Below are 25,041 nucleotides of genomic sequence, written 5' to 3'. Positions count from 1 at the left end.
AAAGAAATTAAAAATGTATTATTGAAAAAGTTAACAGGATTTGATAATTGCATAGCTGAACACTATTTAACCTTAGAGGGCAAGCATTTCTGATGTAATTTAAATTATTTAAGACTGTAGAAGACAGACAAGTTCTCATTGTATTTATGAGGCCAATCTTATTACTGCAACCTGATAAAAATAGTAGTGCAAAAAGACCAATAGTACACTAGATGCAGAAAATTCTAAATGTGATATTAGCTACAATAGTCCAGTCATGTATTGAATATTAACTGACTAATAAACTATGGCAAAGTAGAGTTTATTGCAAGAATGCAAGGTTGCATTGGTATCAGGAAATCAAGCAATATGATTCATTCCACCAACAAATTAAAGCAGAAAAGTAAATTAACATGTCAATAGATGTTGAAAAGCCATCTTGATAAACATTTGGCAGCTATCCTTAATGAGAACTTTAGGAAAATATGTACAGGAGGAACATTTGTAAGTTTGATAAAGACTACAAAACACTGGCAAACATTATTCTAAATAGCAGACCACTAAAATTACTTTAATTATGACCAGGAACTAGATAAGATTGCTTGTTCTTGCCATTATTATTCAACATTGTTTTAAAAGTTCTAGCAAATGCAGTGAGAAAAGATAGTAAAATAATTTGTATAAACATTGAAAAAGGATAAAACTCTTTTTCTTGATAATATTATTATATTCCTGGAAAACCCAAGAGACATAAGGAAAAAATACTTGAATTGGTAAGACAGATAGATATAAAAATACATATAACAATCAATAGCAGAAATGACCTAACCATGAAAATGGGAAAAAATTAATCTGTGGTTACAATAAAATGCAAAGAAATACTGTGGGAAGACAACTATTACATCCTGAAAAGACTCAAACAAATGGAAAATCATACTAAGTTCTTAGATGTATAGACTAAAAATAATTTAAATGTTAGAGCTTCTAAAATTCACTATATACATGTACATATAATATTTACATTTAACATTAATTATGATATATACTGCAATTCCAATTAGAATCATAGCATTTAAAAACAATATTAAAAGATCTTAAAGCTTATTTGGAAAAATAAGAAGCCCAAGAATAAAATGTATACAAAGAAGACTAGTGAGTGCAGATATTAAAGCATACTATAAAGCCACTATAATCAAATAAATAAGGCATTGGTTTTTTAAATAAGTATACATGGTAGAGGAATTGAATGAAAAGTCTTGGTATAGATTCCAAAATATACACTATTTTAATCTGTTATGAAGTTGATATTTTAATTCAGTGTGAGCTGGAAGGTGCTGGCTCAATTGACCATGCAGCTGGAAGAAAATGGAAATATACAGGTCTCTCAGCATTTATAGAAATAAATTCCAGATAACTGAAGACTTCAAAGCAAAAAATTAAATGTAAAAATAAATCAATGAATAGATAGATGAATGAATGACTTAAATTACAGAAGAAAATCTAGGAGCCTGTACATAAAATTTAGGGTTTGTGGAGACTTCTTAACCAAGACAAGAAACCAAAAGCTATAGAAGATTTAAACAAGGTCAATGAGAAATTGTATAGTTAAAAATATATTTGCATCACAGATGATTAAAGCAAAGTTAATATCTTTAAAATACTAAGAGTTCTTACTAATGGCAACAAATAATAGAAAATAAATGTGAATGGATAATTTATCCAAAAGTGGATATAATGGCCATAAACATATGGATACTCAAAATTATCAGTAATCAGAGAAATGCAAATTAAAGTAACAATGCATTATCCCCTTATAACCATGTATTTAATACAAATATAATAGAACATAACACCATCATACTCTTTAGAGGTAAGGATGCACAGGAAAAGGTACTGTCATATTCTGCAAGTTAAATATTAATTGCAGTATGGCAATATCTTCTGAGAATAAAAATTCACATACACTTTGATCCACCAGTCTCATTCCTGAGAAGCTATTCCAAAGACATAAAAATACATAATAATTTCATAAAAATAATATGTACCATGATGTTTATTACAGCATTATTCATACAGTTAAAATTCTGAAACAAAGTGAATCCCCATAGAAGAATGGTTGAATCAGTCTTCAAAAGAAAATATTTAAAAATTTCATAGAATATTATGCAGCCATTAAAAAGGATAAACCATAGCAAAGTCTGTACCCTTGGTTAGGATTTCTATGAAGTATCATTGAGTGACAAAAATCTAGCTGCAGAGATGTATGGTACTATATTTCTCTAAATAATACTAATATACAACGAAGAAACTATGTCGTGTATATGTGCATTTGTGAACGTGTGTATGTGTTTACAACACTAGGTTGTTAACACAGGGTACTTAGTGTGGTTTAGGAAGAAAGAAAGGAAGGTAGGAAAGAAGGAAGGAATAAATAAGAGGGGGAAAGAATTGAACTATTTGAAAAGCTAGCATGATCCCCATTTATGTTCTCTTTGTGGAATAATAAAAAATAAAGGAATGCCAGGCTACCGATAGGCAAGCTTTCAGTCACTTTTCATAAGAGCTGACTTTTCTACCTTATTGTTCCTGTAGCTGCTATTCTGTCAGCAGTTATGTTCCAGTCAGCACACTGAGGAGAGTTCTTTTTCATCTCTGCAGCCTACTTAAATAAACACAGGAGCTCCACATTTCTTTATTGTTCCATTTGTCAGATTGTGTGCGAGCCACAGAAAAAGACAGAACATTGCACAACCATTTTGCCACACTTGACAGTTTAATGGACCTGCCAATTGTTGCACCAGCTTTGTATTATTAAATGTTTTAATCAAAGAGAAACTAGAAATCTATACAAGGGAACTTCCGAAGAGCTACATTTCTATTAATTCCTGGAGTCACAGCACATTAGGAAGAGAAGCCTGTAGAAGACTTTGCGTGATAACTCCTGACACTGGGAATGCCAGTTAAACTGTGAGACCAGATCTTCAGGGCCACCTACTCACTTGGGAAATAAAGAATGTCTGCAGGGGGTGTTACTGACCTCTCCAGGGTGGTCCTGCCGTACAGTTACCCCTTTCCCCTGATTTTCTCCTTCCTGTTGGGTGATTACTTCTTCTCCAGGGCCATCATCTGTCTCCCTGGTTTCCTTGACTTTTGTCTTATGATCTCTTTGAAGACCCACTGATCTCTCCTTATTGACAGATCACATGGTTAGTTAAAACCCATTGTTACATTAACTAACCTTTAAGGCAAATGTACTTTTTAATGACCCTTTGTACAGATCTTGGAGGGGAAACTCAGGCTCTCAAAACTAAATGGATGGGACGGATCCGGCCCACACTGGCTGGGGGCGAGGGTGTGGTCACTCCTGTCTCCTCAGGGGAAGTGCCGTGTTGTTTTCCTCTACAAATGCTCTCAGATCAGACTCATTACTCACTCTCTCCTTGCCTGTCTCTAGCCTGAGTAGCCTGAGATGAACAGTTTTTGTGTGTTAGAAAACAATACGTGGAATTGCTTTGGTGCTCGCACTACTGTGGAAGGATGGAGGGTCAAGTCTGAATATTTGAGAATAAACCTTTCATAGTTTGTCCGCAAAAAACAAAACAAAACAAAAAATCAGGTTTCGGGAAGTTTCAGGTTTCTTAGAAACCGCACTTGACATGGTGCTAAGAACCGTTTTGTTCCTGTAGAGAAGTGCAATTATGGGCAAGTATTTCTGGGAACATGGTCACATTAAATAATGACAGCAAAAGACTCCCCGGTGAATTTTGCCACTTTGTATGACCCCCTCCTTAATCTGAATTTCAGAGATGTTAAAATACCACCAAGAAGAATGTCTGCCACGATTTAAATGTGCATCATGATGCTTTGCGTATCAATTCTTTGAAAACAGCTGGATTTTGAGGCTGCCGTTATGGAGGGGACTCAGTGTTTGTGAGCCCTTCGTAGCCCTCAGATGTCCATGCCTGAGGACTCTGCCTCAATCTACGGGCACTTATTTTTGAGAATCCACAATCATGCAAATGTCCAGTAGGGTTGGAAATGGTGATTCTCTAAAACTCCCCGTGCCCTGCTATGGCATTGCCTAACACCTCAGGGCTGATACAAAGGAAGGCACCCGGGTGGAGAGGAGGGGGTGGAATGATGCTTTCTGTGACCTGGAAGCCCTTTCTGAAGCTTCTTTCCACTCATCCTTCTTCTCCCCAATCCCTCCATTCCCATTTAGATCTGCGGCTCTGCTCTGAGGACCAGAAACAGCTTCCCACTCTGCGTGTGTGTTACCTCTCCGTGAGGCCCCACTTGTGGGCAGGAAATCACACTCGAAGGTTGCTTGGTGAGCACAGAACAGAATTCAGTGAGATGGGGGACAGGATGCTGGTGGCCTGTGTGTCCCTTGGGGAGAGGCCACTGACAGGGGAGCGAGGCCCTGGAAGCCCACTGCCCTGATGCTCTCTTTCCCGGGCAGGCCTATCCGATGGGCATTCCCAGTGTTCCCCTCTGAGATTTCCTTTCTTGTGGTTCCAAGACTGACCAGCTGTCCCTCTGGGCAGAACGTTCTTCCTGGTTTTATAGAACCAGCTTCCAGTCACTTTGAACTGGGAGACTTATTGTTGTTTTAAGGTGTCTGTACTTTTCTGCCTGCCCCCCTGAGAGTGCTTCTCAAGGGTTTTCCCCCATGCGTGCCTAAGTTTGAGGGGTTCCCCAGCCTAGATACCCACTCTTCCCCCGTACTGGCCCATGTCTCCAGCTGGGAAGGAATGTATTTGACTTTCTTAATTCCCTGTTCTTTCCCCTGTTCTTAATTAAATCTATTGTCTGTGAGGTCCCAGTGAAGATGTGTTCATTTAGAGCATTTTCCTTACTCATAAGGTGGCATCTGGAAAAGGCAGAGCAAGCACATGTCAGCATAAGGCACAGCCCAAGAGGATTTCCGACAAGGGTCTAGGGAGCAAGTGCAGAAATATGCTCTCCATCTCACCCTCTTCACTGCTTCTTATACAAGTTGTCATTAAATTGTCCTTTGGCAATTTACAAAGGTGATAACTTAAACAGTTACAATTCACCCTTGGCTTTAAAAATGCACCAGTCAGTAAGAAGTCAGTGTTCCCACATCTTCCCAGCTTCCTCCTGGAGTGATGGGGAATGGTCCCTGGCAGCCTGACTACAAAGAGTCAGAGCTTCTGGCTGGAGTACAAACAAGTAAGAGGCGGTTCATTATTGCAGCATCTGTGGGAATTTAAAAACTGAGAAAACCAACGAAAATTTGATCTGCTTTTTATTACCACCATGAGCTGGCAGTTCCAAATTCTTTTAGTGAGATATTTTATTGTTCTTCTATATCGTTGCAGTTACTGCTGAGTTTTAGCAGAATATATGTAAGCTTCCAATTAGCATATTTGATTATATATCCTTTAATGAGCTTTTTAAATCTACTAGGAAGTTAACTCAGAGAACTCTCAGCTACAGTCAGCCCCTGACACAGGCAGATCCGGCTACGTGGGTTTGTTCAATAGTAAGAAAATAAGAGCCAGAACAGGTGAGAGTTTGGAATTGTTCTACCTTGCTTTGGGCATAATTCAGTTCCTGTTTCCAACTCTGTGATCGTTTGGACTATATATTTGAGATAAATGATGAGTGACTGTAAAACAAAGAACCAGACTTGAGTTAATTGAATTCTATCATTTCCTGTGATCAATTAGAACTTCTATTTTTGTTTAAAGTTTAAAACAGTGACCAACATTTTAAACTGACTGACTTCTCACCCACTAAGATGTCTATAATCCAAAAGGGGGACAAGGATGTGGAGAAACTGGAATCCTTATACTTTGTTAGTGGGAGGGTAAGGTGCACAGCCAGTTTGGAAAATAGTTTGGTAGTTTCTTAAAATGTTAAATAAAAATACATTACATGGTCCAGCAATTCTGTTCCTAGGTATCTACCCATGAGAAATGAATCACTCTCTGTTCTTTCGACCACATTCTATTTCTTAGAAGCAAGTCACTAAATACAGACCACACTCAAGGAGAGGAGAATTAAGCTCCACCTCTTTTTTTTTTTTTGCAGTACGCAGGCCACTCACTGTTGTGGCCTCTCCCGTTGCGGAGCACAGGCTCTGGACGCGCAGGCCCAGCGGCCATGGCTCACGGGCCCAGCCGCTCCACGGCATGTGGGATCTTCCCGGACCGGGGCACGAACCCGCGTCCCCTGCATCGGCAGGTGGACTCTCAACCACTGCGCCACCAGGGAAGCCCTAAACTCCACCTCCTGAAGGCTGGAGGTGAGTAATTTGTGGACATATTTTTAAACCACCCTCTGAACCAGGTATCATTCTACATTATTCAGGAGGGAGATGTTTATGGTTGGAAAGTGGAGGATGCTATAAGGAAGAAATCTTTTTGCTTTCTTTTTGTCTTCTACAGATATAACATCATCCATGTCAAGCACAGGTCTGTCCCTTCCTTCTCTTTATTCTTGCACTAAATATGCATTTTACAAGTCTTTACTTTATTATTACTGCTTATTTTTTGCTGTCCTCAATACATTCTTAAAATTTCAATACGTGCTGGGTTTTAGACTTCCTGAATGCTGCTCATAGGTGTTATGCCCATCTTTTGAATCTGTTCTTGGTATTTTGCCCTGTTTTTAGGAAACAGGACATAATTTTTTTTTTAAACATCTTTATTGGAGTATAATTGCTTTACAATGGTGTATTAGTTCCTGCTGTATAACAAACTGAATCAGCTATATGTGTACATATATCGCCATATCTCCTCCCTCTTGCGTCTCCCTCCCACACTCCCTATCCCACCCCTCTAGGTGGTCACAGAGCACCAAGCTGATCTCCCTGTGCTATGCGGGCTGCTTCCCACTAGCTATCTTTTTTACATTTGGTAGTGTATATATGTCCATGCCACTCTCTCACTTCGTCCCAGCTTACCCTTCCCCCTCCGCATGTCCTCAAGTACATTCTCCATGTCTGGTCTTTATTCCTGTCCCTGCCCCTAGGTTCTTCAAAAGCATTTTTTTTTAGATTCCATATATATGTGTTAGCATACGGTATTTGTTTTTCTCTTTCTGACTTACTTCACTCTGTATGACAGTCTTTAGGTCCATCCACTTCACTACAAATAACTCAATTTCATTTCTTTTTATGGCTCAGTAATATTCCATTGTACAGATGTGCCACATCTTCTTTACCCATTCAACTGTCGATGGAAACTTAGGTTGCTTCCATGTTCTGGCTATTGTAAATAGAGCTGCAGTGAACATTGTGGTACATGACTCTTTTTGAATTACGGTTTTCTCAGGATATATGCCCACTAGTGGGATTGCTGGGTCGTATGGTAGTTCTAGTTTTACTTTTATAAGGAACCTCCATACTGTTCTCCACAGTGGCTGTATCAATTTATATTTGCACCAATAGTGCAAGAGGGTTCCTTTTTCTCCACACCCTCTCCAGCATTTATCGTTTGTAGATTTTTTAATGATGGCCATTCTGACTGGTTTGAGGAGATACCTCATTGTAGTTTAGATTTGCATTTCTCTAATGATTAGTGATGTTGAGCATCCTTTCATGTGTTTGTTGGCAATCTGTATATCTTCTCTGGAGAAATGTCTATTTAGGTCTTCTGCCCATTTTTGGATTGGGTTGTTGGTTTTTTTGATATTGAGCTGCATGAGCTGCCTTTATATTTTGGAGATCAATTCTTTGTCAGTTGCTTTGTTTGCAAATATTCTTGCCCATTCTGAGAGTTGTCTTTTCATCTTGTTTATGGTTTCCTTTGCTGTGCAAAAGCTTTCCAGTTTCATTAGGTCCCATTTGTTTATTTTTGTTTTTATTTCCATTTCTCTAGGAGGTGGGTCAAAAAGGATCTCGCTGTGATTTATGTCATAGAGTGTTCTGCCTATGTTTTCCTCTAAGACTTTTATAGTGTCTGGCCTTACATTTAGGTCTTTAATCCATTATGAGTTTATTTTTGTGTATGGTGTTAGGGAGTGTTCTAATTTCATTCTTTTACATGCAGCTGTCGATTTTTCCCAGCATCACTTATTGAAGAGGCTGTCTTTTCTCCATTGTATATGCTTGCCTCCTTTATCAAAGATAAGGTGACCCTATGTGCGTGGATTTATCTCTGGGCTTTCAATCCTGTTCCATTGATCCATATTTCTGTTTTTGTGTCAGTACCATATTGTGTTGATTACTGTAGACTTGTAGTATAGTCTGAAGTCAGGGAGCCTGATTCCTCCAGCTCCGTGTTTCTTTCTTAAGATTGCCTTGGCTATTCGGGGTCTTTTGTGTTTCCATACGAATTGTGAAAGTTTTTGTTCTAGTTCTGTGAAAAATGCTTTAGTTTGAGAGGGATTGCATTGAATCTGTAGATTGCTTTGGGTAGTAGAGTCATTTTCACAATGTTGATTCTTCCAATCCAGGAACATGGTATATCTCTCCATCTATTTGTATCATCTTTAATTTCTTTCATCAGTGTCTTATAGTTTTCTTCATACAGGTCTTTTGTGTCCTTAGGTAGATTTATTCCTAGGTATTTTATTCTTTTTGTTGTAATGGTAAATGGGAGTGTTTCCTTAATTTCTCTTTCCGATTTTTCATCATTAGTGTATAGGAATGCAAGAGATTTCTGTGCATTAATTTTGTATCCTTCTGCTTTACCAAATTCATTGATTAGCTCTAGCAGTTTTCTGGTAGCATCTTTAGGATTCTCTATGTATACTATCATGTCATCTGCAAACAGTGACAGGTTTACCACTTCTTTTCCGATTTGGATTCCTTTTATTTCTTTTTCTTCTCTGACTGCTGTGGCTAAAACTTCCAAAACTATGTTGAATAATAGTGGTGAGAGTGGGAAACCTTGTCTTATTCCTGATCTTAGTAGAAATGGTTTCAGTTTTTCACCATTGAGGATTATGTTGGCTGTGGGTTTGTTATATATGGCTTTCATTATGTTGATGTAAGTTCCCTCTATGCCTACTTTCTGGAGAGTTTTTATCATAAGTGGGTGTTGAATTTTGTTGAAAGCTTTTTCTGCATCTATTGAGATGATCATATGGTTTTTATCCTTCAGTTTGTTAATATGGTTTATCACATTGATAACTTGCATATATTGAAGAATCCTTGCATTCCTGGGATAAACCCCACTTGATCATGGTGTATGATCCTTTTAATGAGCTGTTGGATTCTGTTTGCTAGTATTTTTTTGAGGATTTTTGCATCTATGTTCATTAGTGATATTGGCCTGTAGTTTTCTTCTTTTGTGACATCTTTGTCTGGTTTTGTTATCAGGGTGATGGTGGCCTCGTAGAATGAGTTTGGGAGTGTTCCTCCCTATGCTATATTTTGGAAGAGTTTGAGAAGGATAGATGTTAGCTCTTCTCTAAATGTTTGATAGAATTTGCCTGTGAAGCCATCTGGTCCTGGGCTTTTGTTTGTTGGAAGATTTTTAATCACAGTTTCAATTTCAGTGCTTGTGATTGGTCTGTTTATATTTTCTGTTTCTTCCTGGTTCAGTCTCGGAAGGTTGTGCTTTTCTAAGAATCTGTCCATTTCTTTCAGGTTGTCCATTTTATTGGCATAGAGTTGCTTGTAGTAATCTCTCATGATCCTTTGTATTTCTGTAGTGTCAGTTGTTACTTCTCGTTTTTCATTTCTAATTCTGTTGATTTGAGTCTTCTCCCGTTTTTTCTTGATGAGTTTGGCTAATCAATTTTGTTTATCTTCTCAAAGAACCAGCTTTTAGTTTTATTCCTCTTTGCTATCATTTCCTTCATTTCTTTTTATTTCTGATCTGATCTTTATGATTTCTTTCTGTCTGCTAACTTTGTTTTTTTTTTGTTGTTGTTGTTCTTCTTTCTCTAATTGCTTTAGGTGTAAGGTTAGGTTGTTTATTTGAGATGTTTCTTGTTTCTTGAGGTAGATTGTATTGCTGTAGACTTCCCTCTTAGAACCGCTTTTGCTGCATCACACAGGTTTTGGGTCATCGTGTTTTCATTGTCATTTGTTTCTAGGTATTTTTGATTTCCTCTTTGATTTCTTCAGTGATCTCTTGGTTATTTAGTAGTGTATTGTTTAGCCTTCATGTGTTTGTATTTTTTACAGATTTTTTTCCTGTAATTGATATCTAGTCTCATAGTGTTGTAGTCGGAAAAGTTACTTGACAGGATTTCAGTTTTCTTACATTTACCAAGGCTTGATTTGTGACCCAAGATATGATCTATCCTGGAGAATATTCCATGAGCACTTGAGAAGAAAGTGTATTCTGTTGTTTTTGGATGGAATGTCCTATAGGTATCAGTTAAATCCATCTTGTTTAATGTGTCATTTAAAGCTTGTGTTTCCTTACGTTTTTTTCATTTTGGATGATCTATTGGTGAAAGTGGGGTGGTAAAGTCCCCTAGTATTATTGTGTTACTGTCGAGTTCCCCTTTTATGGCTGTTAGCATTTGCTTTATATATAGAGGTGCTCCTATGTTGGGTGCATAAATATTTACAATTGTTATATCTTCTTCTTGGATTGATCCCTTTATCATTATGTAGTGTCCTTGTTTGTCTCTTGTAATAGTCTTTATTTTAAAGTCTATTTTGTCTGATATGAAAATTGCTACTCCAGCTTTCTTTTGATTTCCATTTGCATGGAATATCTTTTTCCATCCCCTCACTTTCAGTCTGTTTGTGTCCCTAGGTCTGAAGTGGGTCTGTTGTAGACAGCATATATACAGGTCTTCTTTTTTTTTTTTGTGGTACGGGGGCCTCTCACTGTTGTGGCCTCTCCCGTTGCGGAGCACAGGCTCCGGACGCACAGGCTCAGCAGCCACGGCTCACGGGCCTAGCCGCTCTGTGGCATGTGGGATCTGCCCGGACCGGGGCACGAACCTGTGTCCCCTGCATCGGCAGGCGGACTCTCAACCACTGTGCCACCAGGCAAGCCCTCAGTGTATGTCTTTTGGTTGGAGCATTTAATCCATTTACATTTAAGGTAGTTATTGACATGTATGTTCCTATTACCAAGGACATAATTTTAATGTCATTAGATATAATTATTGCCAGGGCCCCAGGAATGCTGAGATCTTGATCATCTATTATCAGTGATCCTTCCCACAGGCTCGGAAAGCTCTCTGTGAACAGGAACAACAGCAGAAGGGTATCAAAAGACGTCTTTATTAATAGCTGTGCAAATGTCTGAGAATTATAGTAAAGGATAAGCACTCCCATTTGCCTCTGAACCTAAATCTTAGGACTGAGCAGGCCCCGTCATGCCACAGGGCGGGACGGGGATCTATCCGTGTATCCGGCTGTACTTAGCAGCCCAGCTGCGTGCACAGAGGAAGGAGCACACATGATGGGTACCACCTGGCGATGCTGTGACCGCCTCCAAACAATGTCACGGAGCTCGGTGATTCACACTAGCAACTCCCCTCCCCTAGAAGGTGCTGCAAAGGGCTGGACAGAATAGCCTGGCTGGAGGTATGTTGTCCCTCCCTCATGTGCCCTTTGCTGCTTCCAAGTCTGGCCTCACCAGCGGGCTTGCTGTGCACCCCACTGTCTTGCTGTCTTCTTTTTTTAATTTATTTTATTTTTGGCCGCGTTGGGTCTTCATTGCTGCGTGCGGGCTTTCTGTAGTTGTGGAGGGCAGGAGCTACTCTTCATTGCAGTGCATGGGCTTCTCATTGTGGTGGTTTCTCTTGTTGCAGAGCACAGGCTGTAGGTGCTCCCGCTTCAGTAGTTATGGCATGTGGGCTCAGTAGTTGTGGCTCATGGGCTCTAGAGCACAGGCTCAGCAGTTGTGGTGCATGGGCTTAGTTGCTCCACGGCATGTGGGATCTTCCTGGACCAGGGCTTGAACCCATGTCCCCTGCACTGGCAGATGGATTCCTAACTACTGCACCACCAGGGAAGCCCCGGTGTCTTCTTCTTGTTGGAGACTATTTGCAATTATACTCAAAATGTCACTCTTTAGAAGATCCACTCAGCCAATCAGCTGGGTGTTCTTAACAGCCAGCATAGCTTCCTGATTTCATCATTCTGTCATAGAGGAACCCTCCTCATTAAGGGAAGCAGCAGAGCAAAGCTCAGATTGCCTGGGTGTCAGTCCTGGTTGGGTGACATCAGGAAAGTCCCCAGTCCTTTCTTAGCCTCAACTTACTCTTCTAAAAAATAGATATAATAGTATCTATGTCATTGGGTTGTTGTGAGGATTGATAACTACATTGTGCATACACATATACATGTATCTGAGTGTGTATGAAAAATCCTTGGTAAACAGCAAGGCCCCAATGCACACAGCTGTCACTATTGTCTTATCACTTTTTACTTAATGGGAGGTTTATTCCATGTGTGATTGGTGATGATCTGAAGTAGGGAGATAAAGAACCCATAGCATACAGGGCATCAGAATGTTCCCTGGACGTTTACACTTCTAGGTTTGAAGTTCTGGTTCACTATGGTTCCCCTCATTAGCCTTTGAAATTCCACTTGGAGAATGCCGTGGAGAACTGCCATCCTACTTGCTGCCTCTTCTGGCCTTGATTCCTTTGTCCCGTTTCAGTGGCCTGACCCTTGTCCTGGGAATTACTGCCGCTGCAGAGTCTTTTCCTCATTTGCATGGCTCACATGATGGACGTCACCTTGGGTCTATTTCTGATCTCTGCATAACATCTTGACACTGGAATGTGGGAACACAAGCAGCTGTTCATTTTATACTCCCCAAACCTTGAACAAAAATTGCAAAGTGTTCTTCTGTCTTCTCAGAGAAAAACTGTCCCCCTCTTGTTCTTACTCAGTTTCAAGAAGTAACAACCGTTGCTGTATGTATGACTGGTTAAAATTCCTTCATTTCATGTAAAGGATCCTGCTTGATGCCCGCTTTGCAGCATCAGGAATACAGGGGAGCAGGGCTCTGTTAAATGTGAACTTTGAGATTTATGGGGAAGATCAGGACAGCTACACAACCGTCTGAAAAGTGAACAAGGCAGCCAAATTGCTGCTGCATTTTTTTTGTTGTTTGAAATGCTGCATCACTGCTTTGATGCTTTTTATGCTTCTGGGTATAAACATATGCTGCTGGGTTTATACTGGAACCACTGCAAACTGATAGAAAACTAAGAAGAAATCCACTCGCCTTTGCCACTTCCAAGTCTTTTTCGAGCTGAATGTTCAGTTTCATGCAGTTCTAGAAGGGAAGCCCTGTTCTGGAGTGTGTGTTCCTCGTGTGCGGGGTCCCAGAGGGCAGCTCCAGCAGATCCCAGCGATGGGTGGTCCTCCCCCCACCGCTCCCCTGCAGCTGCTCCTTCCAGAGCATGTTTAATTTCAGACCATCCGATAGCCCTTTTCTCCAAAGTAATTTGAACCACCCATCTCTGCGGCAGTCAGCACACTATCTGTGGCTCAGACAGAATTGATAGTTGTGCCTGTTTCCTTTTAGTTTTCCCCTGTAGATGAGGGAGCAGCAGAGAAACTGAAGGACATCAGGAAAAGCAGCGAACACCACCACATCCAGTGGTCTCGTTTGTTTGCCCAGTACTCCCCAGTTTGGCCCTTCCTCACTCAGCGTCTTCAACTCTTGTCCATTTGGTGTATATGGGAATCCAGCCCCCAGAAAGGCAGGGTCCCTTCTCCCTGGCTGGCACCTCCTGGATGCTCCCTCGGGTCTTCCTTGGGCACAAAGTTCCTGGCAAAGCTGCGCATTACAGGATCGAGACAAAATGGATTCCACACACCATCTTGGGAATTTTTTCAGAAAACTGCTTGACGGGCTTGGAAACCAAGGAATGGGGGTGGGGATTCTCTGAGAAGAAAAGATGAGATTCAGACAGCTTTGAAGTGGTGGAGGGGGAGAGAGACGGGGGAAGGAAGGCTCAGGCTGGAGGAGGCTCCTTGGAAGAGCCCTTCTGAATCCAGGCAGAGCTCCCATCTCTGACTCTCCTGGGAGTGCAGCACCCAAGCCTCCCCAGGGAAGCAGGTACCACGTGGGGAAATGACCCGTACACTCCAACCACCGGAGAACAAGGTCAGGTGACTTTCAGGGTTAGGCTTTTTTTGTACTGTGGTAGTAGCATTTCAGTCTCTTCCGTATTCCCAAAATAGCTTCCACCTACCTGCTGATGCCTGAAATCCTTGTAACAGGAGAGAAAGCCTCTAATGCCAGATAAGGAGATAAAAGACTTCATTATGCAAATCTACAGTGGAGCAACTCTGTCTGAAACATTCATATGAAAATGTCACCAATCAGCTTTTCAGCAGACGGGATGACTGATAACCACGGGGATGGCAGAGGCGTCTGCCACCCTTGACGTGAGCACAGGGATGGGAAGGGAAGGCGAGGAAGACCGACATAGGGCCGGCACCCGCTGTGCCCACAGGGGCGGCGTGGTGATGTTTCCCGAGATGACTGGGATTTAGGGCAACGAATCCGCGCGCGTCCCTGGTGTGATGATCTTCTGGGTCTTGGGGTGGAGCCACGCGGCCAGGGCGTGAAGGTGGGTCTTCCGCCTCCTGCCAGCAGCGCAGTTGTTCTTCACGTTCTGAAGCTGGGGAGTGGGAGTGAGGTGGGCTGGGTCAGACCCTTCCCTGCGGGAGGCGTTCACTGTTCCCAGAGTGGAGGCTGAGCGTGAGCGGGGTGTGTGGGGGGGCAGGCGGAGAGGTGAGAGCGCCTGGGGTCAGGTGTGGGTTAAGGCGCTGGAAGCAGAGCCCCTTGAGGCTGCAGCTTTAAGTTACATCCTACCTTGTACTGTCTCCCCGGTGTGTTGGTTGAGTCTTATCCCAAGTGACGCCTGGTCTGAGGTGTGTTGTGGGGATTTAGGGAAGCACTTGGAGCAGCTCCACAAGGAGGTATCACGGGGAGAACGGGGTCTTCCTCCTCTCCCAGGACTCTGGTGCCAGGGTGGGTCCCAGCAGTGAGCTGAACGGTCGTGGTCGTGGTCAGCAGGGGTGGGTGTGGGTGTGAGGATGAACCAAGCTGACAAGGGAGCCTGCCTTCGAGCACGTGTAGACGCTTGTCTCGAGAACTCCGCGAAGTATCCGGGGGCCTTGGAGACATGCTTGTATCTGGAAATCAGAATGGCAGGGGACTTATCATCTGGGCCTAAGAACTGAATGTTCCCATCTGGGACATGCAGGCTTCCAGCACCTGTGCATCGCTTGCTGGAACCCTGCTTTCTGATGGGCTTGAAAGACGCAGCCAGAGGCTTCATTTCCTCCTGCTGCTGTTACTTATTTTCCTTCACCAGGAATAAGGTCTCAGCAAATTGATGAATTGATCATTCCCAACACTGTAATTTTAGCAGCTCCAGCAGAGCTTGAGGAAAAATAATCAAACAGCATGTCATTTTGATAGTTCTTTACCCCAGGCCCTTGGTAAGCTTTTCCCTATCTAATCTCCTTCCTCTGATTTTATTTTTCTCTGTAGAGCTTCTCTGGTCAATTATTTATCTTGTTTCTTGGCTGTTTTCTCTTCTAGACCATAAGTTCCATGAGGACAGGGATTTTTTGTCGTTTTATTCACTGATTTCATTTATTGTTTTATTTACTGAATGCCTAGAACAGTGTCTGGCACATCATGAGTGCTCCACACATATTTGTTGAATGAATGAACTAATCAAACTGTCCTATTTTCTGCAAACAGATGTTCAGCATTTGATAATTTCATAAACAGTTGCATTTAACTTCTTGGAAGACCAGCTAATTCTCCATTGTTTGTGCTATTGGAGAGCTGTAGTAGTCAAACACAAAATGTGAGTTATTTCACTGGCTTTGGAATACTCCACACTAGGTTATGACTTCCATTTCTATGGCTTCTATCATCTTTATGCCCAGTTTTCAGATGCCCAGGTCATTTTAAATACTTATAGAATGGTGTAGCAGAAAGTGTCCTATGGGATGGAGTTTCAAAGCTGAGTAAGACATGGTCCATGTTCCTAAGAGATCATAATCTAGTGGGAGAGTTAGATTTATTGCCAAATAACTAAATGAGATGTGATTCATGCAATAAGAGTAATATATAAGGAAGCAGGTGGATTTCAGATGGGTGGTCAGGAAAGTCCATGGAGCAAATGATGCTCAAATAGGGTTTTGAGGAATAAACAGGCTATCACATGACCGACAAGATGGGGAGAAAGTCAATGCCAAGTCACAGAGATGTGAAAGAGTGGCTTGGTATCACTGGACCGTTATGTGTGTAGTCAGGAGAGGCAGGGATAACACAACTGAAGTGAACACGGCATGTACCTCTAGCTTTGGGCCCTGGTCACTCTCATAATGTTTCAGACCTGTATGTCCCACTAGTGGCTGGGCATCTCCACCTCGACAATTCAGAATCATTGTAAGCGCTACAGGAACAGTGACACTCCACTTGGCTAGGATCTATTTAATTCCTTTACATGAATTTCCTGAGAAGAAATCATACGACTGATTTTTTTTGTGGCCAAATATCAAAAGACAGAAGTATAACAGGGACTTCCCTTGTGGTCCAGTGGGTAAGACTCTGCGCTCCCAATGCAGGGGGCTGGGTTTAATCCTTGGTCAGAGAATTAGATCCCGTATGCATGCCACAACTAAGAAGGCCACACGCCATAGCGAAGATCCCACGTGCCGCAACTAAGACCCAGCACAGCCTAAATAAATAAATATTTTTAAAAAAAGAAGTAGAACAGTTTCATGCCTAAGAATTTCATGAAGTAGACTCAGAATCAAATTTGAATTCATATGCTCCAGGGTCCCAGGATGACACTGGTTGCCTGTGGCTGCTAGAATGACCATGTTCTCTTCTTTCACATAGAAGAGGAAAAGGGACAGTTGAAATTCCTCCTTTGCCTATGAAAGCAAAACTTGCAAGTAATGGAAGAAAGTATGAGGGAGAGGAGCAGAGAGCAGAGTTTGGATCATTTTTATGTGGGCATATGGTCGTTTGGGCTGCTGTGGCTCTTGTAGCCTGTAGCTGAGAATGTTCGAGAGCTCCTGCTTGCTTAATTAGGGGTGACCTTTGTCATCTTTTAGAAATAAAGCATAAAACAAGTACAGTGGTCCCTCAGTACCCGCAGGAGATTAGCTCCAGGACTCCCTTCAGGTACCAGAATCCAGGGATTGCTCAAGTCCCTTATATAAAATGGTGTAGTATTTGCATATAACCCATGCACATACTCTCATATACTTTAAATCATCTCTAGATTACTTGTAATACCTAATACAATGCAAATGATATGTAAATAGCTGCCAGTGTACAGCAAATTCAAGTTTTGCTTTTAGGAATTTTCTGGAATTTTTTTGGAGTATTTTTTTAATTAATTAATTTATTTATTTATTTTTGGCTGTGTTAGGTCTTCGTTTCTGTGCGAGGGCTTTCTCTAGTTGCGGCAAGCGGGGGCCACTCTTCATCGCGGTGCGCGGGCCTTTCACTATTGCGGCCTCTCTTTGTTGCAGAGCACAGGCTCCAGATGCGCAGGCTCAGTAGTTATGGCTCACGAGCCTAGTTGCTCCGCGGCATGTGGGATCTTCCCAGACCAGGGCTCGAACCCATGTCCCCTGAACTGGCAGGCAGATTCTCAACCACTGCGCCACCAGGGAAGCCCCTGGAGTATTTTTGATCTGTGGTTGGTTGAATCCTTGGATGCAGAACCCGCAGATATGGAGGGCTCACTGTACAAGGATGGAAAGCAAGAGGCTCAGAGTCAGATGTGGCTACTCTTCATGGTCCAGTGGTGCAGCCATAAGTCACGTCATCAAGTCTCAGTTTCTTGTGCACTCAGTGAAAATGGAATTGTAGCTGGAGTTCACTGAATCCTTCATAAAAATACTCTTAAAAGTGTTCTTATAACTTCTAGATATAAGAACAATGAAATGTAAAAGAAATCCCTACCCATCACCATAATGCCTTAGACATAGGTTAAGGCACCCAGACTGTTAGTGAAGTTCGGTAGATAACAATCTAGACTTTTATATGAATCTTTATATTTGAGGAAGATTTGACTACAGTACTGAGGCGTCAAGCTCATGGCAAGCTTTTTAGAGAGAACTCTTCCTCAGGAAGCAGGTTTTCTGCTTACAGGATGAAGCATGAAAATCAACATGTATTTTATAGGAAAAAAAAGGGTATATTTAACGTATATAAATTTCTTTGCCTTGGCAAGTATTTTACAATTGATGATTGATACCAACAGTTGAGGTAAAGATATACATGCAGTATAAATAGTATAAATATAATATTTAAAGGCAACATATTTTGTTTCTGTTGGCAAGATAACAATGAATAAAATACTGTAGTATTTGACAAGCTTGCTGCATCTTTCTCCTTTTTTTTTTTTTTTAGATGCACTGTGTTGTTAGGCAGCAGTGATGTGATTAGTATGTGCATAAAAATTAAGAAGTCAGGTAATTTGAAGAGAAGGGGAGTCAGAAATAAAACCATGTGTGCTTTTATTCTAAGTATCCTCCAGGTCCCAGCTTCTCAAGGTGTGGTCTTCGGGCTGGCAGGCTGGGCATCCCCGAAGCTGGTTCAAAATGCAGAAGCTCAGGTCCACCTCAGACTGCCTGAATCAGAGGCTTATTGTAACAATATCTGCGGGTAATCCGTGTGCTGCTAAGGCTGGAAAAGGCCTGCTCTAGGTGACACGACACCATTCATCCTTGTGTGCCTGTCATATTTCCTGAAAACATATGATCCCATCTCTGGAGTAGGATCAGCATTAAGGTAAATTAAAATTCACTAATGATCTTGTCTGTGCCTACTAAAGTAATCTGGCATATGTGGTTACAATTAAGATGTATGGAAGAAGTGAATTTGTTTTGCTCACAGGGCGTTGCCCAAATGGAAAATTATGGGTTTGCTGCCACCTTTTTCAGTAGGCAAGGAAACAAAAAATCCCTAGATCACAATTCAAACAGTATGATTTTACTGGTACCATACAAAACTCATATATAGCATTTTTATTTCTCTCAATAAAAGAATTGCACATTGCTGATAAAAGAAGACATTATATAAATGCATACAATATAAAAAGAAAGGAAAACACTCTTAATTTTTTTTTCTCCAGCATGAATTGCTAAGTTATGATACCAGTCTCTCCCTGAAACCAAACACAATAAATTATCTTTCTCTCTAGCATTGTTGAATTACAATAAAAAAACCAACTTAAATCCATTAGCAATTGGTTAAGGATAGTCCATTTGCTTAGTCTATACAATAATAAATAAGGTTGGGTCAAATGCATAGGTAGCTTGACTGACTAATGAAGAAACATGGAATTTAACAGACCTGTTTATATTTTCTAAAACTAATTTGAAGAACACAGTTTTGGTCTTAACATTAGTTTAAAAACCCTGTCTTTCAGATTGCAAAACTTTAATGAATTCTATCTTAAGAGCATCATATGTAGCAATAGTAGAATTCCCTGAAGCTGAAATGGTCCAGGACTCTTGAATGACCATCATCTCCCTTAATCTGGTGTCCAGAGTTAAATTCAGTGCAATACATTGGTAAGAAAATGCCAATTAACTGTGGACAAATAGGCCACTGGTCAACTAGAATGACATTTAAGAACATTATGAAATGTAAGTATGAAAACTCAACAGAACACAGAGGCTCCCTTTGGCTGTGAATCTGCAAAAGCTATTATACTCAGCTCTAATCAGCAGGGAAGTACAGGCTCTCTTTCAGTCACTGGGCTGACTCCAGTGGTCCATAGGCGTCTAACATGTCACTGAAAGCTGTATCTGCTGGCCCCATGGCAAGCGGTAATCTAGCCTTAAATGCGGGAACGACTCCTCACCCACTTCTTTGCTTTAAAGAGGACTAAATATTATTTTCTTTGCTTTATCCAACAGCCCACTCTCCGTGTTTGAATAACAACACCAAGCTGACAACATGTAAGGACCATTTAACGTGTTCTCCTTTGGTTGGCTAATCTTTGGTAAGACATCAGGGCAGACGACATATTGTCACACTTCGGTGTCAGCAGCAGATTCTGCTCAGCTCACAGGACGGCGGGGAGACAGCGCCCAGAACAACTTGGAAAGAACCAGGTGAGGAAGGGACTCACCGAATCAGACTTGTTCCTTTTCAAAATATGCAATTATATATAAAATTGATATTTTACATATATACAGTAAAGATAGAGATATACACACATATGTACATACGCTATACATACATTTATTTATAGTTAAGAATACGCTTCTTAGAAGCCTTTAAATAGCAAATTAGGCAATGCACAATGAATAATCCATTTAATTTTAAGTAACATAGATAAATGTTCTGATTTTTAAAAATATTATATTAGTAGGGATGTAGCCGTCTCCAGGAAGGCTAGGAAAGTTCTCAGAAATTCTTGCATCTTCAACATTCCGACTTCTCAGTGCTTCCACTTTTAAGCATTGTCAATCGCTTTCTCTCTCTCCCTTGCTTTCTCACGCGCACACTCTCTCCCACAAGTGTTTGCTTTCACTTCCTCTTCCCTGAGTTTGATGTCACACTGGGGAAAACTCAGATTTTAGTTTCTGGACCTTCAGCAATGAGGGGCTGAAAAGAGTTTCTAATCCTGGCAACTTCCGCCGCACACAGATGTCCAAAGCCTTTATTGTACCATTCTGGGGAGTGACCTCTGCGGGGACAAAAATCAGAAAGGAAGTGGGAAAGTCTTTTTCCAAATCACAACAGTTTGTCATGGTCGATAGGGCTGTGCTTGTGCCCTGAATGTCAGTCCACCTGCATTACACTCGGGGCTGCTGCTCCGAGGTTCTGAGAACCTCGTTCTGTCAACAGGGCCTTGAAAATGCCTTTTTGGCCAAGTATTTGGTCTATCTTTACAGTATTCACCAGGTGCTTTAAAATGATAGCATCTCCTCAGGGGTGATTCAGACTTAATTCTAGAATTTACTGAGAAAACCCAGCTTATATCCACCCCAGAACAAGAACTCAGCATCATGAATGCCTTGAAGGGGTTGGAGTTAAGTTAGTTCCCTCTCAAAGGAGGGCAACTGGAGGGAGCCGCAAAAGGGACAGGCTGAAAAGAAACACAAGAGGACTCGTATTTACTGAGCACCTACTACATCCCGGGCTCTAGTGCTGGTGTTTGCCCCGTGCCCAAAGCACAGAAGTATAAGTGGGACAAAACGGAAAATAAAGATGAGCAGAGGACTTTCTCCTGAAAGAATTTTAGCAAGGGCGGAAAGAGGAAAAGCGAGGAGAAGGCACACATAATCTTCTAGAAAGCATGTTAATGGCAAGAGGAATAAAAGGACAGTGAAATAAGGGAGCAGATGAGAAACAGGGCCCCAGCGGATGTGCGGCAAGCCTGCGCCCGCCGCCCCCAGGAGCCCGCTCACCTCAGGTCCACCCTGCAGATGTGGGTCAGCCTCGACTTGCCTGACCCACACGGCTCCATTAAGTACTGAGAGTCCATCACCACAGCCCGCACACCACCCATGAGCTGGGCTTCCTCGTGGTCCACGGAGAGGGACACCAGGGTGCACATTCCTTTGGGCAAATCAGTCTTCCAGGTCCTGCAGCAAAACAAACCCGCACGTCGGAATTAGGGCTGAGAGAGAAAGAAAACCCGGAGCACAGCGCTGAGGCTCACACTTATATTTTCTTGCTCAAATTCCAAGCCCAGTTACTTGGACTAAGCTAATGGTTTCCATAAGTGCGTGTGAACTTTATGCTGTGCAGTTGAAAGCAAGGGTCTCAGCCCTCTGACCCAGAGGTCAGAAACGGTCTTGTAGCTTTCAGAGCTGCTTTCGGAATCCCAAACTGAGGCTGCAGAGGCTCCCGCACAACACTGAAGGGCTGGTCTCACCGTTTGGGAACTAGGACTCGCCCATTCAAGTCTTTCAGCAAACATCTATTCGGTGTGCCAAGCTCTGAGAAGCCACTGAAGACATAAAGGTCTACAGCCCAGGAGGAGAAACAGACCTACCAAGAGAACCCTAAAGCACCACGGAAAGTGCAGTGATATGGCTGTGCAAAGAGCGCTCTGAGATCACGCACAGGGGATGGCTTCCTGGAGGAGGCGGTGCTCAACTCAAGTCTGAAAGGATGCTTAGGTTGAAGAAAACTAGGTACATGGCAGACTACTAATTGCCTTCAAGTCCCTGAGTGGCTCTTGAGCAGGAGAAGAAATAAATACAGTTGATTTGCCTCCAGAAAGCAGAGATATGAAGGTATGTTTTAATTCAGTGCAGACAAGAGCCGTCTCACAGTGTGTACTCTTCAAAAATGGAATGGGCTATATGAGGGGTAGTGAGTTCACTGTTACTGGAGCTATTCAAACATGGGGGGGTGTACCACTTGGGAAAAGGTTGTAGATGGAAGTCAGGAATCATGAGAGCATCTCTGTAGCAACCATTTCTACCGTAGGATGTAGGTTTCATTATTATAATCTTAGTTATTTATGTTACAAATCCTATCCCCTTGCTTAGTTATCTCATCTCTAACTTCGTCCTGGCCTACCTCACCAGAAAGAGGAACTATAACCTAGAATTAGGGAATAAGCAAGCCCTACACAAATGCTTAGCAACTTCTCCATGGGTGTGACCATTCTCTTTTCATGCATAAGGCTGTGATTAATAACAAAGACTGAAAGTTGTACAGATTTCTGGGGATAAAATGGAAGAAGCTTCAGTGAGTATCACTGGAAGCTCCTGAGGAGCTAGAGAAAGGGATAAAGTAAGACATGAACATGGTAATCCCAAGAGGAGACCAGCCTCATGCATGCTAGCCTAGACAGGGAGATGCTCTGAAAACAGGAAGCGCCTCAGCCCTGGACTCCTCTTCCATACCTGTCACTTTCTACCTTTTGTATCATAATCACAAGGAATTCCTGCTGCAGGAAACACATCAGGTTCATTATTAATCCTCTTGGGTGCCGAGTTCTTCTCCCTCCCTCATGGTCCACCCACCTTCTTCTTCAAGTCTTGGATCAACTATCAACACAGTGAGACTCTGTTCTGACCACTATATTTGAAATTCCACCCCTTCCTATCCCCCTAAGATAAGTAATCCTATCCCCCCTGCTTATTATTTATTGACTCTATTCCTATCCCCCTTGCTTATTATTTATTGACTCTATCTCCCTAATAAAATATAAATCCCAAGAGAGCAGGGCTGTGGTCTGTCGTGCTCCCTGCAGTATCTCCGGAGCCTCCAACAGTGCCTGGCACGAGGCAGTGATGGAATGATACATGAGAAGTAGCAGGCGGGTGGCACTGCAGGATGAGTGGAAGGAGGGCGGTTCCATGCACGGACTCCGGCCCTCAGCCTCCTGTAAGGGAGCGAAGAGGCAGGCTATGGCATGGCTCCATCCCCCCTGTGGCTGCCATCCTAGAACGATTTGATTTTCTGCTTGCAAGAGTGAAGGCGTACAGTTTAACTTCCACGAGGTGAGTCCCAATAACTGCAGTAATAAGCCACCCTTACAACGGCCCACATTCTCCACCAGGGTCCCAAGGTTGCTAAGATAAACACATATACTTAGGGAAAAAATGACCCTTAAAATTCAAGGTCCTAAGGACCAATTCCAAAGGCATAAATAGCCCATGTGAAAAATAACCTTTAGTTTGCCATAGAGACTAGTTTAATAAAGAAACTATTTAAATTACACATTTGGGAATTTCACTAGTGATTCTTTTTATACTGCTAATATATGAGAAGAGACAGTATTCACCATCAGTTATCAATAAAAAAAGGATGTATTGATTTAATTATATTTTATGTGGGTTTGTTAGAATCCTCAGTCCCTCTTCTTTCTGATTCAGTACTGACTCACCAGCCCATGTACACAGCTCTGCTGTGCAACTTCCTATTGCTGGTTGAGCATCCCCCTCCAAACCCAGAGAGCAGGGGTCCGGAACTCAACCCCAAAATCCATTAGAGGTAATATTTCGACAGTAGACACCAGCCTCGCAAGCCCTGTCAGGCCCTGAAACCTTTCTGGACATCCAAGTGTCTCAGCACAGTTGGACCTTCAGGGCTCTGTCAAGGTTTCCATGCCTGGTAATGAGTTATGAGCAGCTGAAGTTATACAGAGGCATTTTGAAGTTTCACACACTCCAGATTGAGAGTCACACCACTGAAGACTTGCTTTCCCAGGGGGAGAAAGGCAAAATCAGGAGAAAAGCCAGCCAGGTTCAATCTGCATAATTTAGCAGAAAGTACAACTGGACAAACAGCAGTTTTTTTGGGGGACTCTGTTCTGAGGAAATGAACAATATTTATGGCGTAATAAACTGTATGCTCCGTAATGAAAGGGGCCATAGGAGAACCCAGCAGAGCTGTGAACTGGGTGAAAGAAGCAGGAAGTCGGGCATAAACACAGCAAAGTCAGTTTTCACTGAGAGAAATGAGGGCCAGCTGAGTGTTGCCAGTGGAGGGTGAACTTAGGTGGGAGACCTCTGAAATGCTTCAATCTGCAGCTCTTACCTGGCTTTTGGAGCAGAGCATCTTAAACCCCGGAGGCAGGCTTACCTGAGAACCAGGAAGTCTCTGGAAGGGTGAGGCGCCATGCTGTTCTGCACGTACTGATAGATTTCTGTTTGCTTGTCCAGGGTTTCCACCACCTTCCACTGCACGAAATCCTCATCCCACAGGTGACGCTCCCTCAGCACGCGATTCAAAACCACCGAGGGGGGCGCTTCCACCTCCACAGAAGCCTTCCACAGCTTCAGCGGATGCCCGTCTCCCACCTTGGGAAAGATACCAGCACATGCTGAAGAGGTTGCTGGTTCCAACACAACCTACCATCCTTCACTGGGTGTTCAAAAAACATCACTGAGTATGTAACTTGAAAGAGTGACTCTGAATACCTCAGGTTTAGAATTTTTAAATGTTTATCCTTAAGCTGAAAAAAGAATACTGATAATAAAAACGATAACCACCAACACACAGTGCTCCCTGTGTACCAGTCATTGTTCTGATTTTAAAACAGCCCTCCTCTGACAGTGGTCCTACTATTATGTCCATTATGCAAATAAGAAAACGGAGGCACAGAGAGGCGAGTGACTCGCCCAACGTCACACAGCTACGGGACATAGCCAGGCCTGGGCTCCAGCAGTCTGGCTCCACAGTCTGC

The 25,041-nt window shown here is 42.3% G+C and overlaps 1 protein-coding gene and 1 long non-coding RNA gene across 9 annotated transcripts in view; one reads left to right on the top strand and one right to left on the bottom strand.

Moving 5' to 3' along the window:
- Positions 1–4,201: 4,201 nt before the first annotated feature.
- Positions 4,202–24,852, top strand: LOC137211199 (uncharacterized). Of its 3 annotated transcripts, XR_010936948.1 has the most exons (7): positions 4,202–4,309; positions 6,040–6,253; positions 15,609–15,717; positions 18,405–18,668; positions 19,802–19,999; positions 23,104–23,353; positions 24,518–24,852. It is a non-coding gene; the product is annotated as an uncharacterized lncRNA (long non-coding RNA). The 3 variants fall into 3 exon arrangements; XR_010936946.1 differs by lacking the exon at positions 23,104–23,353; XR_010936947.1 differs by lacking the exons at positions 4,202–4,309; positions 6,040–6,253; positions 23,104–23,353 and adding an exon at positions 14,143–14,463.
- The window catches only part of STARD13 (StAR related lipid transfer domain containing 13), a 222,108-nt gene continuing 215,914 nt past the window's right edge, over positions 18,848–25,041 (bottom strand). For all 6 annotated transcript variants that reach the window (XM_067713429.1, XM_067713428.1, XM_067713433.1 and 3 more), the window contains exons 12-14: positions 24,438–24,655; positions 21,302–21,478; positions 18,848–20,577 (exon numbers count right to left, since the gene is read on the bottom strand). In XM_067713429.1, the coding sequence (XP_067569530.1) occupies positions 20,460–20,577; positions 21,302–21,478; positions 24,438–24,655 (513 nt within the window). In that variant the 3' untranslated portion in view covers positions 18,848–20,459. The remainder of the gene's footprint in view (positions 20,578–21,301; positions 21,479–24,437; positions 24,656–25,041) is intronic.

The sequence above is a fragment of the Pseudorca crassidens genome, chromosome 18 (assembly GCF_039906515.1).
Source record: "Pseudorca crassidens isolate mPseCra1 chromosome 18, mPseCra1.hap1, whole genome shotgun sequence".
NCBI classification, from domain to species: Eukaryota; Metazoa; Chordata; class Mammalia; order Artiodactyla; family Delphinidae; genus Pseudorca; species Pseudorca crassidens.
The sequence above is the reverse complement of the archived record's forward strand: the minus strand, read 5'-3'. Positions and strand labels throughout refer to the sequence as shown.